Source organism: Lepisma saccharinum, chromosome 12 (assembly GCF_977018435.1).
Source record: "Lepisma saccharinum chromosome 12, izLepSacc3.1, whole genome shotgun sequence".
Taxonomy (NCBI): Eukaryota; Metazoa; Arthropoda; class Insecta; order Zygentoma; family Lepismatidae; genus Lepisma; species Lepisma saccharinum.
The window spans coordinates 35,133,969-35,158,904 of NC_139240.1; the positions used below are offsets into that span (position 1 = coordinate 35,133,969).

Genomic DNA, 24,936 nt, shown 5'->3' on the forward strand with positions numbered 1-24,936 from the left:
CTCCAAACTGAAGGAAAAGTAAGGAAAAGTCAGCACCGTCATGGGAGAGAATATGTATTCCGCGCTTTCCAGATTTCACCAGCGTGCATCAGACTACTGGTCCACCAAAAATGACGTCGATTTCAGTGAAATACGGAAAGCTTCATGCTGCACCAAGTGAAAGCTAGATTCAGAATGCGCGCGCATATTCATGTTTATTAGGGAAAATATCACTGATTGTGACTAAATCACAGAAGATATTTCATAAATATTATATATTTTCACTTAACATTATCTTATTTTTCATGTGCAGTACGAATTTAAGTGGTATTCTTTTGTGATGATGTAGAATTTTGCAAATAGATGCTTTCCTGCATGTTGCAGCAGAAGATGGACACATGTTTTGATGCATCGGCATACTTTATGTCACTTTGCGTGGAAGTGAAGGAGTAGTACTATTTAAAATGTCGACAGTTCATGTCTGCATTCAGTCCGTGCAACAAAATTGGTGCGACATTCCGTACTATTGCCTACAGAACGCATATCACGAATCAGAAGAAGCTTCTGTGCAGACGACGCCATTTTGATTCACCAGCCGCACCAACTCTTGAGGCTGGTGTAAATTGATGACGTCATGGTTTAACCTGGTGAAAACTTTGGTGCGCCCCGGTAAAATACGGAAAGCCAAAGCGTGCATCAGCGGTGCACCAGCGCGTCCACCGGTGGATTCTGGAAAGCGCGGATTGTTTGCCCCCCCCCCCCCCCCCCCCATGACCTGCTTTTAAAAAGATCGAGAGAAGAACGAGACCAAACCAATGACGAAACCGAAAACTGTGACGGATTCTCATTCTCGCTTGAAAGTTCGTGAACTATGATCCTGGACATTTTACCTAAACCACAAAATTACTTCACTATGGCAATTATTCACACAAAACGAATACCTACTTCCATACATTAAGTTTTAAGAGGGTTCGTACCCTCATTGAAGCTTGTAGTACCACTGTACAGCCTCAACGGTGCATTCATTCTACGTTAAAAATTCAAACACGTTAGATTGTGATTCCCTTCTTCGCTATCTGCCCTAATAACGGGTTTGTCCCATAGTGTCCGACTTTTGGATCACTCTGTATATATGTAATTGTCAAAAAGACAACTATATATATTTCATGAACTAGTCTGACACTATTTTTGGTGCCTCTGAATTTTGAGGCCTCCAAAACATAGAGCTTGATTACAAACATGGCTGAAAGGTTTTACTCTTAGAATCTGGCGGCCATATATCATAAAATAGATCTTCTTTAATTTCTTCATAATGAGAGTTCTAACAGCCAAGTTGGCTGAATATAAGATGCCATGAAATATAAATAACAGTAATAAAGTAACAGGCTTCAGAACCATAAGTTTCGTCATGATCGTCAATTTGATGACGTCATTGCAGTCGAGCGAGAGATTAAAAACTTGGGATCTGGGACATTTTACACCAACGGCATGTTCTCTGACCACAATGAAATATGTTTCGATGATCCAATGACTTCCGCAACCCTGAAACGTCTGTGCAGTGGCGCGCTTTATTTCATTCACAGTAATTTATGTTGCTTAGATTCAGGTGTGGATCCGCGGGGGCGATAGCTCCTCTCAAATGCCTAGGTTTTGCATTAATTATATCTAATCTATATTTTATTCGTATCTCAGTATTATATATGTAAGCTATATTTTATTTCTTTCGTGTAAAACATTATGGATGGTTATTATGGATATTTTGTAAATATTGCAATACCGAATGTCAATTATCATCACTATTATTATTCATAATTCTGCATTGAGGTGTTCTGTTGATTATCTACATTTCAAATCAAAATTAAATAAGTAACGACCTTAATATTTTATGCAAGTATTTTTTTTTTTTCATTTTCTGACTCAATAGGTTTAGACTAGAGAAAAGCTATTTGTTTCTTCGTTTCCCCACTTTTCGTCGTATCTTTATATCGTTAGGTTTATCACGAGAACTGAAAGATATAGTACTGAATGAAGAAAATAATAAACATCCTTTCCTTATGCGGAATCCTTCTTCAACCTGTGTATGTTACTGCTTATAGACCACTTGTGGTGATATATATTGTCTACGTAAAAAATATGTAAATATTGGTCAGAATGGCCTTCCGCGGGAAAATCGACCCTCCCAGGTGTCATTAGTTAATCCGCCACTGATTAACATTATGCATCTCGAGCACTGTACAAATTAAGCTTTTTGCATTGGGGGCGGGGGTGAATGCTCTCTCAGTGGCGCATTTGCAATTGCATTTCGGGAGGTAGGTATTTTATTTTAGGGTATGCAAATTTGTATATGTTACCAGTCGTTAAGTGACGGAGGGGCACGCTACGACGCCACAGGTCCCGGGTTCGAATCCCAGTCTGGGAATGGTGTTTGTGTTCCTTCAGCATGTGTAATGCATCATGTGATCACTCATCCTCGTCGTCGCGATTAGCCAAAAATGGCAGAAAAACGACGTAAACAGTCAGTAAACTAAATTTGTGGTTGTAAGTAATTTAGAACATTGGTTCTAACGTAGATCATTAAATCTTATAACATTGACACGTAATTTACGAACACTTAGTATGTTTACTTTCTCGGAATATCCAAACTCATGTACAAAAAGAACTATCGAACGAGTAACACCGACAACTTGGCCAAATTTCTAATGTGTTTGTTCATACTTAAGAAATGGTAAACTACCTAACATATGCTTTCCATTTTCTTTGAGGGGGAAATAAACATCCCTGGCGGAGATGAAAATAATTTTCTTATGTCGGTGGTAAACTTTTTTGTGGGGTGTCCCCCGGCAATGGTGTGCCCAAAAAAAAAAGTAAAAGGCACGAAAAGATGGTACAATTAGGACCGACTACTAAATTCGCACACTGATCTCCAGACAAGACAGAACTCGACACATGAGTATGGTGGTGGACAATTTTTATTACATCATCACTGCGCCTGTAAAACCGATGAAGACAGCAATTCAGTCTAATGATGACACCTACCTCGATCTTGGGGGCGCGTCTGTTTGGAATACGAAAGTGTACGCAATAAAATATTCAGCCAAGTGGGCGGGGAGTAGCTCATACACACACATATAGCGATTGATTCGATTTCCCTTTATTGACTTCTTAAAGAACGTGCCATTTCAGGGTCGGAAGGACGACATATGCAAACCAGTAACACAGCGTGTTACGACGAGAGCTGCGTTGCGTCTCGTGTGGAGCGAGAGATATACCTATCCACAGGTAGGTAATACTACACGTGTCTCTCTGCATGTGTGTTTATTCTTGCACACAAGTTTTTGCATGGAAACATCTGACACTCAAATAAAATAAACAGCACACAGGGCTTCTTGCATCTTTCAAACCCAATACACAAAGCTTAACATCAATTGTGCCGATTGGATGGTCAATTAACACTGCTTATATGTACACTCACCGACAATAAAAATGGGACACGTCGCTTCCCTTCAAGGTGTTGTGTGGGTGGATTTTAATAGGAAATTTTCAATGGCAAATTCTACCACCGCCGTAAAGTTAGGCAACACACAACGCATTGGAGGGAAACGAGTATTTCAGGATGTAGGTGTCCCATTATTATTGCCGGTGACTGTACATATGTACCAATCGGTTAACCGCGGCGATGTGGAGGGGACACAAGGGGAGAAAAGTTTATGCTAGGGCAGTGTCTGTGTTAATGGCCTCTGAGAAGCAGTTTGTGCAATTATTTTTTCGGCTCTGCTTTCTAGGCGGGAGTTAGACATATTTAGCATTCAAATAGTTCTCGACAACACTTTTCTTCGATTTAGGTTCCCCACAAATTTCCGAACACTTAAATTATGAAACTGCACATAATTGGTCTACACAGCAGCATTCCCACAAATTTCGTCTAAAAGACGGGGAGGTTGAGGGGCATAACCCCCCCCCCTTTTAGCCCAGTATCCATAAAAAAGTCAAAGTCAGGAAAAGATGGCAAAATTAGGACAGACTACTGAAAAAGTATATATACGTAACCCCTCCTCTCCTTTAGAAAATCCTGAGCACGCCACTGAGTGAATTTCTTAAACTTGTCAAAACTATACAGTTCCATCTTTTCAAACAAACCTTTTGAATGCAGAAGAGTAACGAACAGAAAAGGTTGCACTTTCACGTTATCCATTAAGTTAACTATGCACTTGCCTTGATTACAGCTTCCAAATGCAATGTAGCAATATTTCGCATTATTTGAATATGAGCAGAAATAACGAACACGCCATATATATAGTTTTCTTTAACAAAAACTGGAAGCTGTATGCGAATGTGATAATTTGACGTACCCTGCCTTCGCTAAGAAACTGCGAGCAAAAAAAAAAAAAAAAGCCAGCTTTGACACCACGAGAGTTAGATTTGAAACACTGTGCACGAAAATCATCATTTGAGCCCAAACTGATCGTCTCTCTTCCATATTTCTGCATATTGTGTGTTTCTGCGATGTAACAGGTGCTAAAAGAGATACAGAGTCCCCTACGAGTAATAACGAGAAACAAAAATGGACAGGTCGTTATAGGAAGAAGAGAAAATATTGCTGAATATACTGAATATTTAATAACAATCCAGTAAAACTATAGTTGTTTATGTTCGCTCGAGATTCCTGAAATTGTAGCGCTCACTAGTTTCTATCGATTCTCATGGTGTTTATGTTATTAAAAAATAAATAGTTTGGCCCCACACAGTATAACACACTTTTTCCGGGTATTGTATACGCAAGTTACATTCTCACGTGATATTATGAAGGGGAGGGGGCTATAGGCGTAGTAATCATTACATACACAATTTTTACGAAGAACAATAAATTATTAAGAAGTTACTTCAGTGTATTTAACATTGAAGAACTATATAGTAATATATATACGTATATAATTATCTGATAATCTAATGCCGTATAGACTATTGTTCAACGACTGTAACTTCACATGCGTTTCGAATTAGGTTCAAACTTTCCTAGGCTGAATGTTACATTTGAGTATGTAGTGACAAAGAATCTAACAATGAAACTTGATAGGTTCTTAATAAACTTTTTCCGTGAAGTTGAAATCGCTGGACATCCTAATATTTAACATCAATTTATGTAAACCTTTACTCACTAACAGTTCATTAGCATCATTGAGTTATGCGAAAACTGTCCGCGAAAAAGTTTAGCGCTTTTTTGTACTCTTGTACTGGTTTTTGTCTGTGGAATTCAGATTCAATGTAATCTACGGGAGTCCTTCTAACGTTAGAAAAGCAAATTAATATTCGATACACAGCCTGTTTGTCAATTGAGGCAAATTATATTTCTTTCCACTAAGCAGGTAACATATCTCCAAGGCAAAATGTCTACCTTGTTTAATTCAAAACAAAAGAAAGCTAAACTGAACGTTACAAATGAGATTAGATAGCGCCCGAATAACAAGGTCTGACGCAACTCAAGATCCGACGTCATGCCTGTGGATAGATTGAAGGGCATGTGCACGGCCATCTTTAATCGCATGTGTCATTTTGCGAATAGCTGCATTTTTCAAAACAATTAAGAAAATAAACTTATGATCCTTCGAACCACAGAACTATGTATTGTTGTTAATATATATCCTATCTAAATTTTAGTTATTGGGGGACTCATTGAGGAAATAAATAAAAAAATACTGGGATATCTGCTCTGTCTCTCTCTCTAAAGTATGTGGAATAAACTTGGGAGTTCGAAAATCAAGAGATGCATCAACTGATTTTTACCATATACCTACATACTTATTCGTTATTTTCGTTTCATTTACATATAGGCAATTACATATCTGTTTTGTTACTTTTATGTTTATTCCATTCTTTATTCTTTCGCTATTGTTATTACTTCTTGTTTCGGAGTAAGTTCTGCAGGTTGTTTTCTTGTGTGATCTTTCAAATTATACACAAACTATGTGAATGTATGCTCCGCAACTGTGAAATATCTTGAAATGAATTCTTACTGTGAAGAAGATAGTATACAGGTGAGTCATCTCGGATTTCTTATCAATAAATATTACGTTGTTAAAATGATCAGCATTGTGAAATTGTTTTTAAAAATATGTACTTCAAAACATTAAGTGTACGCCTAGTACGTCTTTACAACCTGCAAATTTGCCATATACTCTATGTGTGTGTATGCGAAATGCAAATGAATATAATCACCAACCCTTCGATACATTGGGACCTAATTTAGCGAGGGGTAGCAGAATTGCACTTGGGGCTTAACTTTGGGGAGGCAGAATCGAAAGGTTTTCCATCTCATAAAAATAGCATTCAAGGTCATTTGCTAAATAACCGTTACATTTGTTAACCTTCTGAACCTGATTTCGCAAAAGTATAATCAACTTGGTAACTTTAAAAAAGCTGAAAATTTGGAGGGAGCGGCTAGTTACGCCTTGTATGCAACTACGTTAACAGCAAACTACAACTTTTTCTCATGGGGCCTAGAACACCAGGTTTCTTAGTTTTACGCAAGCCACATCATTTGAGAAAAAAGCCTTTTGCAAAGTTGTACAAAACTGCAAGCGCTTGTTATGCATGATAAGCTACCTTCAAAATAATTGCGATGCGTACAAATAATTTTTGAGTCATGTCAAAAGTGATTCTAAATTAAAAGCACTTTAGTAAAATAAAGAGTTTTTCCTGGCAACGTTCTGCAACTGGGAAGCCTGTCTACGTGGGATCGACCTAAAGCTACGTTCCCTTGGCAACGGCCCAGAAATCGATAGATCTGGGTCAAAGCAGATTTGAATTAGCTCTAGACATGTCTTCCGTCGCCGATACGGAATAGCGTTTCCAATATATCCCAAATAGTTATAAGCAAGAATTAAGAAACAAAATTTATCGTTATTTTTATGGCTGAATTGATACCGTAGCGAGTGCCCCCTTTGCCCCGGTCAAGTTACGCCTATGAATGCACCTGTCACTGTGTATATTAATCGTGAATACTACAAAATGCTTTTTGCCAAACTTAACAAAAGCATTAAACTCGCATAGCAGAAAATTACTTTCCCTTTTGTGGTGAAATCTACAAGAAACACTAATATAAATCACGCAAAATGCTAATTTTACATTATTTCGCGACTTATTATAAACAAAAGTGTGTTGAGTGTGTCATTTATCTACTTTTAAGCAGTATCGGGTAACGATTAACTTTTCTCAGGGTTACCTTGATTGTGACAATGCAACATTTGTGTGGTGTTTCAGTAAAATTTCCCTGTATAACAGGAAAGGATGAGAGATTCAACAAAAAATAATGTAATTTTGGAGTTCAGCACACTAAAATCTATAAAGATATGAAACTTTTATTGTTGTAGCATGAGTGTTCCTTGGTGAGTGTAACTTCATCACTTTCATCTAATCTTCATCGTCGTAATTAGCCAAAATTCGTACAGTGGGATGCATAAGTATTAAAGCAAATTGTCCATAACCATGGACATTGCTTTACTCAATGAGAGCTTCAAGCATTGAATCAAAGCGCTAAATAAGCTGCTGACAGACTACCTGTGCATCAGCATATGTGAAAATTACTTTCCATAAAAACACGTAAAATGCAAGAGAAAAATTACTGAAAATAATCATGGCCAATATGCCGAGCAATACTTGTGCATACCTCTGTACATACAGGATCAACTAATTTAGTAATAAAGTGTGTTTTATACAGTGTATATTGTTACACATATCTTTCACTCTTTGTACACAGGGTTTCAAGCTTTTTCATATTCATTAATAAGAATTAAAAATATATTGCACGAAAGTGTAGAAATATGGCTTTCAAGCAATCTTGAAGCAAGGTTGAATTGTATCTTTTGCAAATACACTGTATATAGAAACGAAATGCTAAAGTGCTGAGGCCGAGTGTACAATGAGCGCCATCAAACGGGAAAAATACAACACACAAAAAAAACGCAAAGCAACGAGAGGTTCAATTGACAAAACAACTGACAATCTCCGCAACACCACCAGTACTCGCACAGTGGGATCCATGAGTATTACTGTGCAAATTGTCCATGACTATTTTCATTATTTTTTTCTTTTACACCCAACGTGTTTTTAAGCGATTGATTTGTATGCATGCTGGTGCAGAAGTTGTCAACAGCTTGTTTTGAGTTTTCTTTTAATTCTTGAAGCTCTTATTGGATCAAATTAAGCGCACGAACATTGTGATGGACAATTTGCTCGGTAATACTCATGGATCCCACTTTACAATTATTCAAAACACGCAAGAAAAATGCGACGAAACAATTCGCCTATTAAAATTTGTGCAAGTACTGCACAACTTGAATGCAATCGAGGAGTGTGTGGTCTGGGGAGACAAACTTGTACGAACTTGAACCGCTAAAGGCGGTTCTATCTACCTGTGGGTGATCGCGGCGATAGGGTTGAAATAAAACGCTACCTCTTATGCCTTTAGAATCGATTTTCTCTCGGGGGGGGGGGGGGCAAAGTCATAGAAACTCTTATTATTATTATTATTATTATTATTAATATTATTATTAGTTACTACTACTACTACTTTGCAAATTATAAAATTCAAATTGGATTGAAAATACTTTGGCAAGTTTAGACTACTATTCATTTCAGGGGTGCCCCCACAGGGGTGCCCCCACAGGGGTGCCCCCACCATAGGGGTGGCACGGGATCATTGCCCCCCCCCCCTCCTTTCGACGGAAGTCAATTCTAGGGTAGCAAGGGGGACAAACATTGACGGCCAAGGGCACCTGCAGCGGAGCACAGAGGAGAGAGAGGGAGCACCCTCTTGGATTTCAAATTTTATGCAAATAAAAATACATTTTGTAAAATTTTCTTGCTTACTTCGCTCGCATTATCTGCTTTTCTCGTTTTCGTCAAGTTCAGAACTTTAGTTAGGGGCGGCGGGAGTCGGCCATGGGCGCCGAGTGATCTAAGAAAAGTTGTAAAAGAGAGAATGCCATAGCGTCCAGTGAAATTATTTGCACCCTATTAAATCAATATTGTTTTCAATTGAAAAAATTGGATCTAAAAATTTTCTTGCTCGCTTCGCTCGCATTCTACTTCTTTTCTGTAATGTAATGTATTTAATATGTGTTGTATATTTGTAGATTCAATAAGCTTTCAATACGTGCACAATTTAGTGTTAGCTTGTTGAATATGTATTTTCTATTTTATGTCACATATGTGTAAAGCATATGTTGTGCGTGAAAGTTACACATGTATCTTCGGAATGCATTTATCATTCATTTTCTGCCATTGAAAAATACAGTTTGTGTGCTTGTTTTCCATTATTACCTAATGTGAAATTGAGGGTTTTGAAAAATGTTTCATATAGTTATTCCAAGCAAATGCTTTAGCACAGACTTCTAACCCCCTCTTTGCGTAATTTATGAGGATAATAACGTCTTTCTTACTACTACTACTGGTAGTAGCCGTAATAATAATAATAAAGCCATTATTAATGTTATATTATTATTGGTACGTTTATTCTGGTACTTGCCCCTTCCTCCCCAGACAAAATTCGTGGTTGCACCTCTGGTATTATATTTTCCACAAATTTTGTCTCACAAAAATAACTTGAGTAATTAATTCGGCATAAACGGGGGGAGTGCGTCATGGGCTTTGGGGGGATGGGCACCCCTGATTTAGTTAGAAACTGGATTCGCCTTGCTACCTTTCAAAAAATATCTATCACTTTGTTGATGAACAGTAGTTTGTATTTTTGTACTTTTTCACAATGCACAGATGTCAATCAAGAGTCAGAGACCGCTTAATCTACTGTCCTTCATGGTACCTCTCATCCATGGTTTTAAGTCCCGAAGGGTACTGTAAAATATAATAATAATAATAATACTTGCTGTAACTTACGGCTTGTAAGTCACAGAAAACAATATTTTTTTTCTTGTAAAATATCGATACAATTTCACCATTCGAATTACATTAACTCATTAATCTCAGGTGGGGGGGTCGCCCTTTTGCTGAAAGGGCCACGGAATGAAATAAAATTAGATATTTGAAATGTGGTTACATAACTTGGTAGATAAGTTACAACTGAAATTGTATACAATAGGGCCCACGATATTGTTAACCCAGGGCAACTGAACGTTCTTGGCCTCCAAGGTGACCTCGATGAATTGAAAGAAGTTGCCAAGAAAAGACCATGGTCCCGCGACTATGGACATAAAACTCTTCATCCTTTGCACGCAGACATGGAAGAGGCGGGGGAGGGGAAGTTGCTTATTCGTAGCACCGAAGTGACCTTGAAATGCTGGTGAAACGCGCACAAACTTACATCTCCGTTCTTCTCTGCTTCGATATCGTCGCCCAACAAACAGTGGCGGATCCAAAAATTGCTGTTGGGAGGGACGAATTTCGGCCCGTCCGTTACTTCATCTCACCGACAATCACGACTAAACTACACTTACACTTTTATATAAACAATATATACGTGTAGTAGGCCTACTCTAAACGGGAACCAACCTGACTTTCACCGTATTACTGTATGTCGTTATCATAATTCCTCCCATTGCTATTGTAAACTGGACGGTCAGTGAATAAAGAAGCAAAAACCTATTTGATCACGGGGTGTGTGATTCGTACACCTCGCGGCATATTGCACAGGGGTTCGAATCAAAATTTACATAAACTGAAGGTCCAGTTCTGATTAGCCTATCCTGAGTACACAGTAGGCTTAAACCAAACGTTAAAAAGTGTTCTCTAGCTTTTGTAAACTTCGTGATAAAAGACAGAACATTTGAACGTTCAAAAACCTGACAGTTTGAAGCGGCTATCGCCGCTTTCGACCTACCATTGGATCCGCGCTGCCAGAACAAAGAGTGACTAATGTGTATTTTTCTTCTTCTTATAAAGTTTTTCTTTGGTTATTGCTATTATTAATAATAATTCCCGTGAAGTATCAGCCCTGGTATTCACCCCACGCGCCAAGCAAAAGTTTAACCACGTCACCCATCAGGTTGCACCCAGACATCAAATTCGCCGGATCAGATGAATTAAAATCGCAGCTTCCGCACTTGAACTTGCCACCAATGTCCGCCCTGTAGGGAAAAGCAGGCGTCTGGGGCTCTAGGTAGAGGCGAGGAGCCTTTTGCCAAATGTGAAGCCTGTTATGTCCTAGTCTTAGTGAAGAAATGTATCTTCCGTGTTATTACGTAGTAAAAAAACGTTATCGCAAATATCTTCTATATCTGAAATGGTGATTTTTATATTTATACAAATATCAAACTTTATGATTTACATACCAACTTATCAATTTGTAACCAGTAATTGAATAACAATTGTCTTGTGTTTATGCTTCAATGAATTTACATTTGTTTCACAAAACGTTAACGTTAATCAATTAGAACTTAGAAGTATATGTGAACTATATTTGATTGCTACTGAAGTATTTAGAATACGTTTGATTGATTGATGGATTTGTTGTTTTAAGTCCACTTTATGCACAGTAAGGCTAATCGGGACTGGACCTACAGTTTAAAGTGGGATCCGAACCACTTGTGCCTCCACCGGGTATCGAACCCGGGACCCCTTGATTACAAGGCGACGATGATACCACTGCGCCATCGTGGAGGCCCTAGAATACGTTTGCGTTGTAGTCCTAGATCAGAGAAGGATTTCAGAATTCTGCAATGGATTTTAAGTATAAGAGTTTGTATTTTTGGAATTTCACGTAACTTATCCCCAGAGTCAAAATGCTAATTTACATAGTATTTTGGTACACTACATTTGATCTTAGCGTAAATAGAAGTTTATTTTTCTGGGAGGTCTAAGTGATAAGTATACGTGAAATAACAACTTCCGATGTACAGTCACCGGCAAAAGAAATGGGACACTAGTTGCCTGTGAGGCGCTATGTGTGTTGTCTAACTCTACGGCAATGAGTAGATTGTAATAGTAAATTTCCAATGACAACTTCTACCACCGCCGTAGAGTTAGGCAAAACGCATGACGCCTTGCAGGGAAACGAGTATTTCAGGATCTAGGTGTCCCCTTTTTATTGCAGGTGACTATACAATGAGAATTACCGATTGTAAGTTAAGGGGCTCCGTACCCCGGCAGTTACGCTATGCTCTGGGATTCACCCAGCCTTTAAGAAATGGGTGGGTACCTGGTGACAGCCACGGGGAGGGGGTAAAGGCGGGCGGAGCGTGGTGCTGACCACTGCACCTTCCAAAATGGCCGAAATAGTGTACCCCAATGTGCCTTCATGACATTTTGCATTGAAAAGGGGTAACTAATGTGTGTATGTGTGAAAGTTGAATTTTGTACCCCTTCGTTCTCGCCACCGAAGTCCCGACCTGGGGATGAGTGTTCTTGCGGATGTCTCTTCACAGACTTCATCTAATCATCCTCATTCTCGCGATTAACCAAACGTGACGAAAGCGACGCTAGAAAATAAAAATACAAATACAAGGAGGTGTGCATCATCCACATAACCATTACCGATGGTTCGGTGAGTAGGCTTGCAGAGTCCTTCCCAGGCAAATGCTGAGAGTATTTTTAACGAAGGCCACGTCCGCTTCTTCCCATTTCCTTGTCTTCGTCTCCATTGTACTGCAATTTTCCACGCGGTTGACACAGCAGTACAAATGAACTGTAGCTGAAGTCAATGATGACGTTGCAGGCAGTCACTGCACAAGCTCTTTTACACGACGACATCGAAAAGCCCAGCTGAAAAGTGACGTCATCAATACATTTAACTGTACGCGAAGTTGATTGGATATCACGCATGCGCGACAGACAAAGGCACTTGAATGTAAATGTGAGCATTAGAAATAGCAAATAGATTGTGAAATGTCTGAATGCATATTGGTAATTTCTAATTAGGATTCTTACGTATCGCCAGAATTTTTTGTAGGTGGGGGGGGGGGGGGTTGCAGCAGGTTAGTTCTCATATTTCGTTATAGCTTTTACCATCTTCGAAAGTCAGGGGGAAGTTTTGCACGAGTGGCTAGCGACAGCCTTAGGAATGGAAATACATGGAAACAGCAGCCCAAACATTTCCTGCCTAACCTATTTACATGTATATTTCTGCCATTACAAGCTTACGTAGATAGGAGTTCCGTTTTTGTAATTTATAAAATTTTCCTCAACTATTTTTGCTTCGCAACAAGTTCTAGCCGCCGACCCCCCCCCCCCCCCCATAAATACTGTTACAAACTTTCGGCTTGGACTGTACATCCGTTAGTCAGGCTTATGAACCATGCTTGTGCTGAAGTTCAGCTGGAAAAGAGCAAGCGTGTATCTTCTTGTGCTTAGCATGGAGTGGGGCGAATATGAAAACAGAGTAGCCGTAATTGCTCTGCATATGGTTGGGAAGTCACTCACAGAGGTTTTCCAGCACCTAAAAATCCCGAAGATCAGCAAAATGTTTGTGTATTAGACAATCCAGAGATTCACCGAGACTTATTCCTCGTCCTGATTCCAACCTCACTTTACATCAAAGAAAGTTCCGATCAGTTTTCCCCCTAACAACCACATGTCAGGTCCACGTGGAGTCCAATAAATCGTCCCCTGAAACCTTTCCCACCAATAGCGTTCGTGCAAGAAATGACAGCTCCCGTGAAGTCCACGTGGACTAAATGAGATGTTGCTAATTCTGTTTCTTTAGATTTCTAAACGCGAGGTTGTGGTTCTCTGTCTTTGCTAGGTTGTGTTATTGTGTTTTGCTATTTTTTTTATACAATATAAAGACCTTGGGAGTATAACCTGGTAGTGAATGAATGGATGTCGAAACACTGCAGGCAAAAGTGGCAACATCGCTTTACAGAAAAACAGGTGGTGGTTTGAAACCAGATACGGGCCCGGTTGGCTTCCTCTGGGGTTCTGTCAAAAATGCCGAACTGGTGATAAGTTCAAGACTAGCACTATAGCATGAAAGATCGCCCAAGAGTTGGTCGACTTCACACCGTATGAACAGCTGCAGCTGTTCAAGCAATGCTGGCTCGTATCCGCCGAAATCCCATCCGGAAGCAAGTGAGAATGGCTCAGGAGCTGAACATTTCACAACAATCAATGTTCAGGGTACTTAATGAAGACCTTGGAATTGGAGCTTACCGGTGGAGTACTGGAAATTTCCTTACGACACAATTGAAGAAGCAGAGGGAACTGAAATCGAGACGCCCCCTGCCAATGGACATTGCAGGGTTCTCTTCACTGATAAGAAATTGTTCACCACTGAATAGAGTTTCAACCGCCTAAATGAAAGGATGTATGCTTCAAACTCTCGACGAGTTTGTGAGAGAGTTTCCAAAAATCAAAAATGCTCCTCAGTCACGGTTTGGTAGGGGGTGAGCTATGAGAGTTCCACCAGGCCTAATTTTTGAGAAACGGACTTAAAAGCCGTGCGAAAATGTATGTGGAAAGTGTCCTAGACGCTCTCGTAACACTGTTGAACCAAACAATGAAACCTGGATGTTAAAGAAATATTCTGCCCCAGTTCATAAGGCAAGGATGACGCGACGGTGACTGGAGACCAGTTTACTCGATTTAATCTCCATTTTTGATTGGCCATCTGATAGCCATGATCTCAGTACCTTGGACTACAAACTGTGCCCAGAGCTAGAGGGGACTGTCTGCAAGAAGAGGCACCCTACAATTGAAAGTTAAAAGCGCTGCTTGATAGCAGAAGGGGTGGACTTTCCCATCAAGACTATCCGTGCCGCAATATTCTTCTTTTCTTATTCTTCTTTCTCTTTCTTTCGGTCATCCTCTCTCCCCTATCCTCCTCTCGCTGTCCCCCCTCTCTCTCTACCCCTGGCACCCCTAGGGGTGGGGGTGGGAAGGGGAGAAAGAGAGAGATAAAGAAAAAGAGAAGGGGAAAGAAGGAGAGAGAGAGAAAGAAAAGAGAAAAGGAAAGAAAAAGAGAGAGAAAGGGAAATAAGGATAGATGGGAGAGAGAGAGAGAGAGAGAGAGAGAGAGAGAAAGAGAAAGGAAATTCTCTCTCTTTCCTTCCGGAGCGAGAGAGAGAGAGGAGAGAGGGAGAAAAGGGGGAGGAAGAGGGAGAGTGATAAAGGAAAGATAAAAAGAAGGAAAGAAGAAAGATAGATTCCTGGCCAGGGAGACTTCGAGCCTGTGTGAAGGCGAAAAGTGTACATTTTCAAAACTGGTTGGTGCTATTTGCGTGGAATATAAGCAAGTGTAACATATTAAAAGAACATTTTAAAATCTGAAACCATATTCAATTTATTCACAAAATAGTGCAGAACAGTATATATGGCCAGACTATGTATAAAACAGAGCAAGTGTAGGTTAAAATTGATTCTCAGTGAGGTGAGGTCCCAACTGTAACTTCTGAATCCGCCACTGTGCAGACAATAATTTTGAACTGGACCAAGTACAGGGTGACTCGAAAGAAATGGGCATTAACGAAGAAAAAATAAAAGTATGAAAACATGTTTCAGTCCTGTAGCTCTCAACTAGCCTTGGCAAACTGCTCTATTGATCCACTCTTTCTGTAGGTCTCATGTTCAAACAGTGGCGTGCTCAAGGAGGGTTGGTGGGGATCGTAAGCCTCCTTTCCACTAGTATTCCTTATAAAAAAATTAAAAAACGTCAAAGTCCGGAAAAGATCGCAAAATGAGGGTTGACTACTAAAATAAATATACGTAAAGTATCCTGCTGTAGCCAGGATTTTCGATAAGGGTGGTTACGTATACATTTTCTTAGTAATCTGCCCTCAATTTGCAATTCTTTCCTGCCTTTGACGTTCTTGTCTTAGGAATACTGAGCCAAAGGCGGAGGTAATGTGCCCCACCAACCCATCTCGGGCACGCCACTGGGCATAGTAAAGGAGTCGATACTGGCTACGTGCCCTGACGAATGTGTCCCACCCACCTCCTCATATGAAGGCAACGATTGTCAGCTACGACGATGAGTGCATGCCAAAACGACCGGAAATGATGCAATATTCAGACCAGTGTTGCCACAATACAAGTTCAGTTCCATTGCGTAAAAGTGGATAAAATTACATACTAGACATATTTTCATGCATACTAAGTCACGAAATAATGCAAAAGTAGTGATGTGATTTTTTTAGTATTCCACACAAAATTCAATACATCTGGCAGGTATTCTGTAAACAAGACGGGAACAATTGTGAAATTTTCGATGACATTCTGGCCACGTGGCAGGTGCTACATATTTGATTAGTTACTTCAGTGTTTTTTCTTGCAACAAGTTTTCAACGCAGTTTTCATAAAACCCTGGACTCACTATAGGACTATCTGAATTACAGGTCACAAATACACGAAAAGCAGGAAAGTTTAAGTCCACTTTATGCGGTGATAGGCTAGTCGGGACTGGACCTACAGTTTAAAGTAGGAGCCGAAACCACTGTGCAATGTATCTCCTCCATCTGGTATGGTTTGATTTTTGTTATTTAGTGTCGCTTTTCTGTCACTTTTGCTAATCGACACGATGAGTAAGAGTGATGATATGATTGAAAGAACATTCACAAAGAACACCCATTTCCCATGCCAATCCCGGCGTCATAGCGCGCTGTTCTAACCACTCCGACATGGAGGCCGGCAGATTTATTCATTTGGGACCGAACCCTGGATATGGCGACAGTGGCAGCAGTATACCATGAGGGAGCAAAGTACATTCAACTCTGTCGCGTGCCCACTGCGTATGTTGGTGAGGTTATACCCCTCCCTCCTATTTTTTTTCGTGAAAAGATGAGAACCAAGGAAAACAAAGAAATTACAATCGCTCCTATCAAATGTCCGTGCACGGCACTGACACTCTCCCTTAGTAATGCAAGGGTTCGTCTATTCGTGCACCATATATTGAGAAAGTGAATCTTATTTTGTATTACAACAGCCTGGATATTTCCCCGAATGCTAATTTTGTTCCTTGCTTCAGTACAGAAGTGGCGGAATTGTTAGGACAGGGCGCTACGACGCCAGGGGTTCCGGCTTCGAATCCCAGCCTGGGCATGAGTGTTCTTGCTTTCTCTTCATTAATTTCATCACTCAGCCTCATCTTCGCGATTAGCCAAAAGGGTCAGAAAAGCGAGTTTCAGTGTAATTAAATGTCAATGCTATACTGCTTATAAGCGTATATTTCAGTTATTACTGCCTAAGCGTCTCAAAAGGGGGACAAATAATATTACAAGTAAGAAAAGTGGCCTTGTGCCCTTTTGTTTAGATTTGCCGCTACATGAGGGCTTCAGGGAGCACAGGAATAGGTTTCCCCTCCTTTTGACGATTAGAACTTAAGAAATAAATATTCAATAAAAATGAGAATATAGAGCGATCGCTCCATTGATGTCATCTTCAATGTGCCGAGCCTAGTAGGTGGAAACTAGAAATAGTTCATCCTCGCATGCCTCGAGAGAAAGTCTGTCCCTCGACCTACAATCTCCATACTGTCTACGACGCCTGGGGGTCCCAGGTTTGGGTATTCTTTGTGAGCGTACCTTCATCATATTTATCACTCATCTAGAACGCGATTGGCCAGAAGTGGCAGATAAGCGAAATAAATAAACCAAATCAACAATCCCGATATCGACGATTTCAGGTTCGAATCCCGACCCGCGCAATCTTATACACTGTAAAACTTTGAGGTTAGAACAGATATTTTTTTTTCATTTTTTCAGTTTTGAAAATTACCTTTGAATAAAAAAAATGCAATTCTACAATCCTGTGCACACATTATGAAATTGCAACCGTCAATGTTATGGAACTATCAAATTTTGTATGAGACAATTGGGATTTGGGAGTCTTTCATTATTTACAATATTGAAAGTGAATGCCTAAGATGCCTTTTTTGGCCAAAATCCTGGCGCTCCGTATTACTGAATGGGCCTATATTTCTAAGATTGATTGATTGAGTTGGTGTTTTAAGTCCACTTTATGCAGAGTAAGGTTAATCGGGACTGGACCTACAGGTATCGAACCCGTGACCCTTGATTACAAAGCGACGACGCTACCACTGCGCCATCGAGGAGGCATACATTTCTAAGAGTATCGGTGTTATGCAGTGACTAAATCAGTCAAAATACTAACAGAATACCTCCAATAGCCTTCACTGCACCATGATTCATTCCCCCGGCCTTTCTTAAATAAACATGCACAGGAAATTCCGGTTTTAGAAATTGGTGGGAATGTTAGTCATTGGCGAAAAGGAACTGGTCTTGGGGAAGCTATTTATCACTGTTGTTTAAATAATAGCTGTACTAATGAGCTGGAAGAAGCTAAATCCGCAGATAAGTAGTGATGAATTCAGGGTATGACCCGGGAAGGGGGAAGAGGTGGAAATCCCCTCCATAAATAGAAAAAAGGTCACCCCCGGAAGTTTCAATACCTGGCAGTGCTTAGCTAATAGACAAGAAATTTCGTAACCATGTTCACTATAGCCAGGCACGTAGCCAGTCCGAAATCGTGGTAACTAACTTTACAGCCTTAGCAGGATTATACGTCTTGTCAGGAGCGTAAATTCTAGGCTAGCTAGGCTATGTGCGAAGCCTGAAGTCTAGAGAATAAAATACAGGAGGAAAATCGATCAGAAATTGTAAATAAAATTATTCATATCAGTGAAATGATGATGCCGATTCTGGAGTTGGCAACCTGATTTCTTATGAGTTGGCAACCTGATTTCCTATGAGTTGGCAACCTGATTTCCTATGAGTTGGCAACCTGATTTCCTATGAGTTGGCAACCTGATTTCCTATGAGTTGGCAACCTGATTTCTTACGAGTTGGCAACCTGATTTCTTACGAGTTGGCAACCTGATTTCTTACGAGTTGGCAACCTGATTTCTTACGAGTTGGCAACCTGATTTCTACTCATAGCCTAGGACTTTGTGACATAGCGAGATAGCCCACACCTTTGACTCAGTATACGACACTGCATCTTGTATAATAAGTTGTGATATATTGAGAAATTCATCTTCAGGGCTTCTACCTCCCATTTTTTCGCCTTTAGATGGCGGCTGCCAGTGGCGTGCCAATTGGGGGGGGGGGGTTGGTGGGGGTTATAACCCCCCCCCTTTGGCCCAGTATTCCTAAAAAAAAGAACATCAAATGCAGGAAAAGATGGCAAAATGAGGGCTGACTACTAAAAAGTATATACCTAACCCCCTCCTTTCGAAAATCCTGGGCACGCCATTGGCGGCTGCATGAGCCCCTCCCGAAATAAAATCCTGGCTACGGGCCCGACTATAGCTTTATTTCATTCGCTTTAATTTAACGTACAACGCAATTTTTCTGGCTTTTTCGTGATAATAAGCACACATTCAGTCCTCATTATAATTAAAAGTCAATATAATAAACGAATTTAAATTATGATCAGTTTTGATAACTGCTAACTGGTAATAAACATATAATAAAATTCTATTGCATTGGAACTCAACAATGGACACGTGTAAAGCGCATGGCTGGCTGGTATAATGTTAACTTCTTGAAGCTAACAGTTAGTGAGTCAATAGTGGAAAGGTGAAAGGTGGTGACGTACATGTGCAGTGTTATCGAAGTTTACACTTAATTTAGTTTTATTTGTTTCAATTACATATCAGAGGAGGTAAGGGCAATTTTAAAACATTAGTTATGAACCACCTCATCATCGAGAACAACCACTGTCGGACAGTGTTGCAACTCATGGAGCTCAAAAAGCGCTATATGAAATTCTAAGGATTCTAACATGGTCTGCGTGTGCATTTGAATGCATTTCTAAATGAGAACGGGTTAGCCGGTTCCGTGATAGTTCCGACTTAATTATAAACACGCAACAGGCTTTGTTGAAATTACTTTACACAGAAGTAATCTGTGGCGTGCCCAAGGAAGGGTTTGGCCCGGTATTCCTTAAAAGAAGAACGTCAAAGGCAGGAAAGGATGGCAAAATGAGGGCACGCCACTGGCGGCAACACGGTGAAGGTTATTGCCCCCTCCCCCAGATGAAAACAATCGTGAAAAGAGAACACAAGACTGCCGAAAAAAGGAAGTCGTTCTGTAATATATTTTTCAAAACTTACAAAATTCAATTTTATTCGAAATATGCACACCAAGGGCAAATAACTGGATCCCACCAAATTTAGATGCATATCTCTACGGTTGGCAACCCTGAGGGAGAACACAAAAATTCCTTACAAAATACCTGTACACGAAACTGCACCGTCAATTCTTATTCTAAATCAAAATTCTATTTTCAGTTATATTCACACCGCAAGGACATCTGCGGCCCTTGATGAAGAATCCCCAGCAAATGTAGGTGTATATCTCTATGGTTGGCAACCCTGGGGGAGATAACCACAACACGACGATGGCAACGCCAAAGGGGGGGACAGGGGCGGACATATTTTGTGCACAAACACATTAATCGGGACTGGGCTTACAGTTTATAACATTTGAACCACTGTGTTCTTACCGGGACCCCATGATTACTCTAGTGCGAAGTTATGTGCACTCGGAAAAAATAAGCAAACTACAGATTTTCCCGTGATGCGATACTAGCGCCACAACTTTCAGGCCAGAGCTACAAATATAGACGAAACAACGAGACAGCGTCCACTGGATTCACAATAAGAACTCTACAGTTTAAAGAACATCTACCCTCAATTTTCAAAATTGGTAAAGTCCCCCGCGCATATAGCACATTCTAGATCTCGGCCACTTTGGAGGCGATGTGATCAGCACCATGCTCCAGCCGCCTTTACACCCCAGGGTTGCACCGCGGTACCCATTGATTTGAGGCGGGCTGAGCCTCAGAGCCGCTTCATGCGGGGACAAAGAACTCCAGGAATCGAACCCGGGTCTCCCGCGTGGCAGTCAGACGCCCTCCCGACAAGACCACCATGGCTGTCCTTTACGCAATTGTGAACCATGCTTATCCCGGATCTTCCGAGCAATGTGCAGATTCGCCAATTCTGTACAATAAGTTCAGTATCTTTTTCCAGTTTTACTGCTTGTTTTATTTGCTCCTAATGTACGCATTTGGCAAGTGTTTAAATTTTGGCTACTAGTGAACTAGTCTTTGGGCTCTATCTTCCCGAGGTAGCCCCTAATTATTTTTGTATACCTCTTATTTAACGTCGCTTATATCCAGTGGCGTGCCCAAGGGAAGTTAGTGCAGATCATAACATCATATCCCACCCCCACCCCCCTTGGTCCAGTACTCATATATAAAGGAACGTCAAAGGCAGGAAAATATGGCAAAATGAGGGCAGACTACTAAAGCACGCCACTGCTTCCATTTTTACGCTCATCGCGACAATCATAATGAATAATAATTACATGCACATGTCGTGACTCGAACACAGTACCTTCGATGGCGCTACCACGGGTTTTCTACTTTTGAACCATTTATGAGGACAAAAACTCAAGGACAGTAGCGAAATAACTGGCCTTCCAAAATGAAAAGTACAGTCCTCCCCCTTCCTCCTGACCAACGAACTGTAAGGTTCTCGAATAACGAGTTGGTCGCTATGGTGTTTGCTGAGGGACGAGTAGGATGTCATACAGTAAGAACCCCTTCCTCTCGTGGAGGAACCTGTCCACTATGTTGAACTATTCAAGTCTGAACCTATCAAAGGCCTGAACAATCTTCCCCCAACCATATCCACATCGTTGCCGGACCCTGTGGCCGAGTGGTTAGCACATCGCGCTGCGACGCCAAGGGTCCCGGGTTCGAATCCCGCTCGGGCTTGGTTGTTTGTTAATGTACATTCATTCATTTCATCACTCATCCCCATCTTCGCAAATTAGCCAAGAAGCACAAAACGCGAAGTAAAATAAACTAAATCAATCATATCCACTTCGGACATTGCTGAGTGGAGGGGAGGGTTGTGTGAACGGTACCCAAGCTCCGTCAACTCTCTTCTAATCGGGTCTTCCGCTCAACAAGCATGCGCCTCATTGCTTCAACAATCATTTCTCTTTATCTAACAAAACCTAATTAAGGACCCACACGAGTCTGTGATCGACCCTACCTTCCCAGAGATCGTTAATCCGCCACAGAAATCATTCCTCTAAGTTTGAAATTAGTTTTAAACCAACAGCATCGTATATGAAGAGGCAAGTAGCCTCTATGTTAACGATCGATGCGTGACGCGCCCGATAAACGTGCGATTACAAATCACCCTTTCCCCCTTGAAAAACAAAGTCCTAAAACTTTCATAAAGGAACAATTGTGGAAGAAAAGCTGCGGAATGGAGGGAAAGTAGCCCAATCACTAAAAAGAAAGTTTGGAAGTGAACCATGACCAATCAAAAACAAGCTGAAGGCAATTTCCCTCCCGCATACTAAAATTACCGATAATACTTGTGGTTATAAGTAAAAAAGGAATCCTCACCTTCTTAACTAAAGGCTTATTTTGTTCAACCTATCCTCACATTCTTAATTGGAAAACACATGACGTCATCAGTATAAGGCCACCCAAACAATAACAATGCCCACGTTAAGGATCTCGAATATCCTAACAATTTAAACACCTATGATATTCAAATAATATACTTGCACTTTAAATGTGTGTTCGTGTTTCGCAATGACAAAAAAAAAAATAAAACAAAGAATAAATGTATCGTCAATTGCGGAAACAAAACTAATGATCACACTGTTTTCATGTTTGGTCAGGAAAATGTGCTGGTGTAAGTCTCGCTTTCTATCGCGTATTAATCACGTGATCGATACGTCATTTGCTCAGGTACGTACGCAAGCTGAATTTCAAAAAGACAATGCTGACAAGGCTACTACTGGTTGCTTCATACACGTGGCAGATGTAAAGCTGCCTGATACATCATTGCAAGTAGACACGTGACCAATTTCCCCTCCTCACTCCCCTTTCCCTTGCTAAAGATACTAGAGTCGATCACTTTCCAAAACCGTTTCAACTCGTTCTAGGAACAGCTGTCTCGGCCAGCTTTCACTCCCCCCACCCCTCTCTACAAACGCGCTGATATATTGTGTAGGTACCGCTTAGTACCAGCTAACCCCCTTCCACTTTACCGTAAGGAAAAAAAGAGGGGATAACAGAAAAACATTTACATTCATACCATCCCGTCTCCTCTCCTGATGTGTTGTGCAAAAAAGCTTACTTCCAACGGCCTAACATATTCACATTTATTTTTTTCCCCATTCAATACACACACACATTCACATTCACACACAAGCTAACGTATGTATACGACACAGGAAACCTTGCAGCAGACGTCCCTTTCTGTACACATGACCAGATCGAACTAGTTTCGTTATGACGTCACATACCCGTGGACAAATCAGAAATTGTCACGTAACGTAGGCCTATTGAGGCCTACTATTCCACTTTTCTGAAAGACATCTGCATACGGAAGCGATTGCATTATGACCCGTAAATTCAAAGAAAAAAACAAACTGTAAATTACAATAAACTATCGGAAAATTTTCCACAAGTGTACGCGCAGGCGCAGACACAAACCCCCCCCACGTACAGATTGTAACATTGAATACGGTTACGTAAAAACAAAGTTATTCCCTTGCGAATAAATTATTGTTTTGCACTGAAAAAATGTCCCTCCCTATTTATTATTGTGAGGAATAGCCTACACCACAGAACTAGTGCTCTTCACCATTGTTGCAACACTACAATAACCTATCGGGGGACAAAGTGGGGGGAGGTGTAGAGCGAGTAAGGTCACCTAAGCAGAGGTTTAACTACGTAAGCAAACTAGTATGATCACGAGATTATACAATCAGCAAGCAGGTATTTCCAGCAAAATAAAGTTACTTTGAAATAAGTTTTTTATAAGAAAAAATAAAATGAAAATTTTTGATGCCTGAGCAAATGCAATAAATAATAATGGGAAAAAATTCAAGACTTTCGGATAATGAACAGAAGTACCATACACCACATGCAATTTATGACTTTTCATTATTAATACCTTAATAAGCCGTCCATCTTACCTATTTGAATTCAACGGACGGCCCGAAAATTATTGTTACCTTACACCAGCACATGGCTTCCTGCATATTACCGGCCAATATGTGGATTAAAAGAACTTAAAAACAAAATCTTGAATTTGCAGCTCCCTATCGGAAAAAAAGCAGCTTTCGTTTGTTAAATATGTACTCAACCTTTTATCATATCCATGTTTATGTGTTTCATTATCCCCGCGTGAGGGCAGGGAAATCGCGTTCACACTTTCGAGGGCCATTTTTGCACAAAAATAAAGCAAGTTTGTGGGCTGGATATCCGCCGTATGACACTTGGATATATGCAAAGGAGCAAACTCTTACGCATTCATGCCTATCATAATCTCCTGTCGTTGGTACCACGTCGATGAAACAACTTCGGCAGTGTATATTAGCACGACTTCTACACGAATGGAGGACGCCAAGTTGGTGCTCACAATATCATTGACGTCATATACATTCCATCCACGGTTGAGCTCGAAAAGGTGGAGCTACCGGTTCAGATGTATTACGGACAGCACGCTCTCAGGGCCAATCGCGTTCGTTTGCTCCCACGCTCGCTCTCCCATACACTATGCAACTTACCAAGCACGAATAATTCCGTTTCGTTCTATGTTCTCCGCCTTTTCCATCCAACAGCCTTTCACTTGACCCACGCTCGGAAGTGCATTTCTGTAGCCTCGCACGGGGTACTATTGTGTTTGCTTTTTTCCTTACGTTGGGAAGTAGTACGATAGCAAAAGATCCAGCTTTCGTGACAAATCTGTCCTGCGACTCATAACAAGACAAAAGAAAAAGAGAGATAAAATATTATTTATCTGCATTACTAATCACAAATTGCGCACAGGGCTTTCGTTACCAACATGAGGAAAATCCCAAACAAAACTTAAAATAGCATTTACTTTATAGTCTATTATCGCTAGAAGCAATGAGTTCTATTTGCTTTATGTAAAACGTGGAATAAAAGAAAAAGTAACGATTCTTTGATTTAAAAAAGCAAAACTACTGTAGGTTAAATTACATAGTTCGTCTA

At 40.5% G+C, this 24,936-nt stretch overlaps 1 protein-coding gene across 4 annotated transcripts in view; it reads right to left on the bottom strand.

Annotated features, from left to right (window-relative positions):
• The window catches only part of LOC145995967 (uncharacterized), a 62,572-nt gene extending 38,022 nt beyond the window's left edge, over positions 1–24,550 (bottom strand). For 2 of the 4 annotated variants that reach the window (XM_083132054.1, XM_083132051.1), the window contains exon 1: positions 24,066–24,327. In XM_083132054.1, the coding sequence (XP_082988180.1) occupies positions 24,066–24,145 (80 nt within the window). In that variant the 5' untranslated portion in view covers positions 24,146–24,327. Of the gene's footprint in view, positions 1–5,135; positions 5,293–24,065; positions 24,328–24,488 lie in introns of those variants that run through there. The other 2 variants (XM_083132052.1, XM_083132053.1) reach the window with 2 other exon arrangements.
• Between the last annotated feature and the right edge of the window lie 386 nt (positions 24,551–24,936).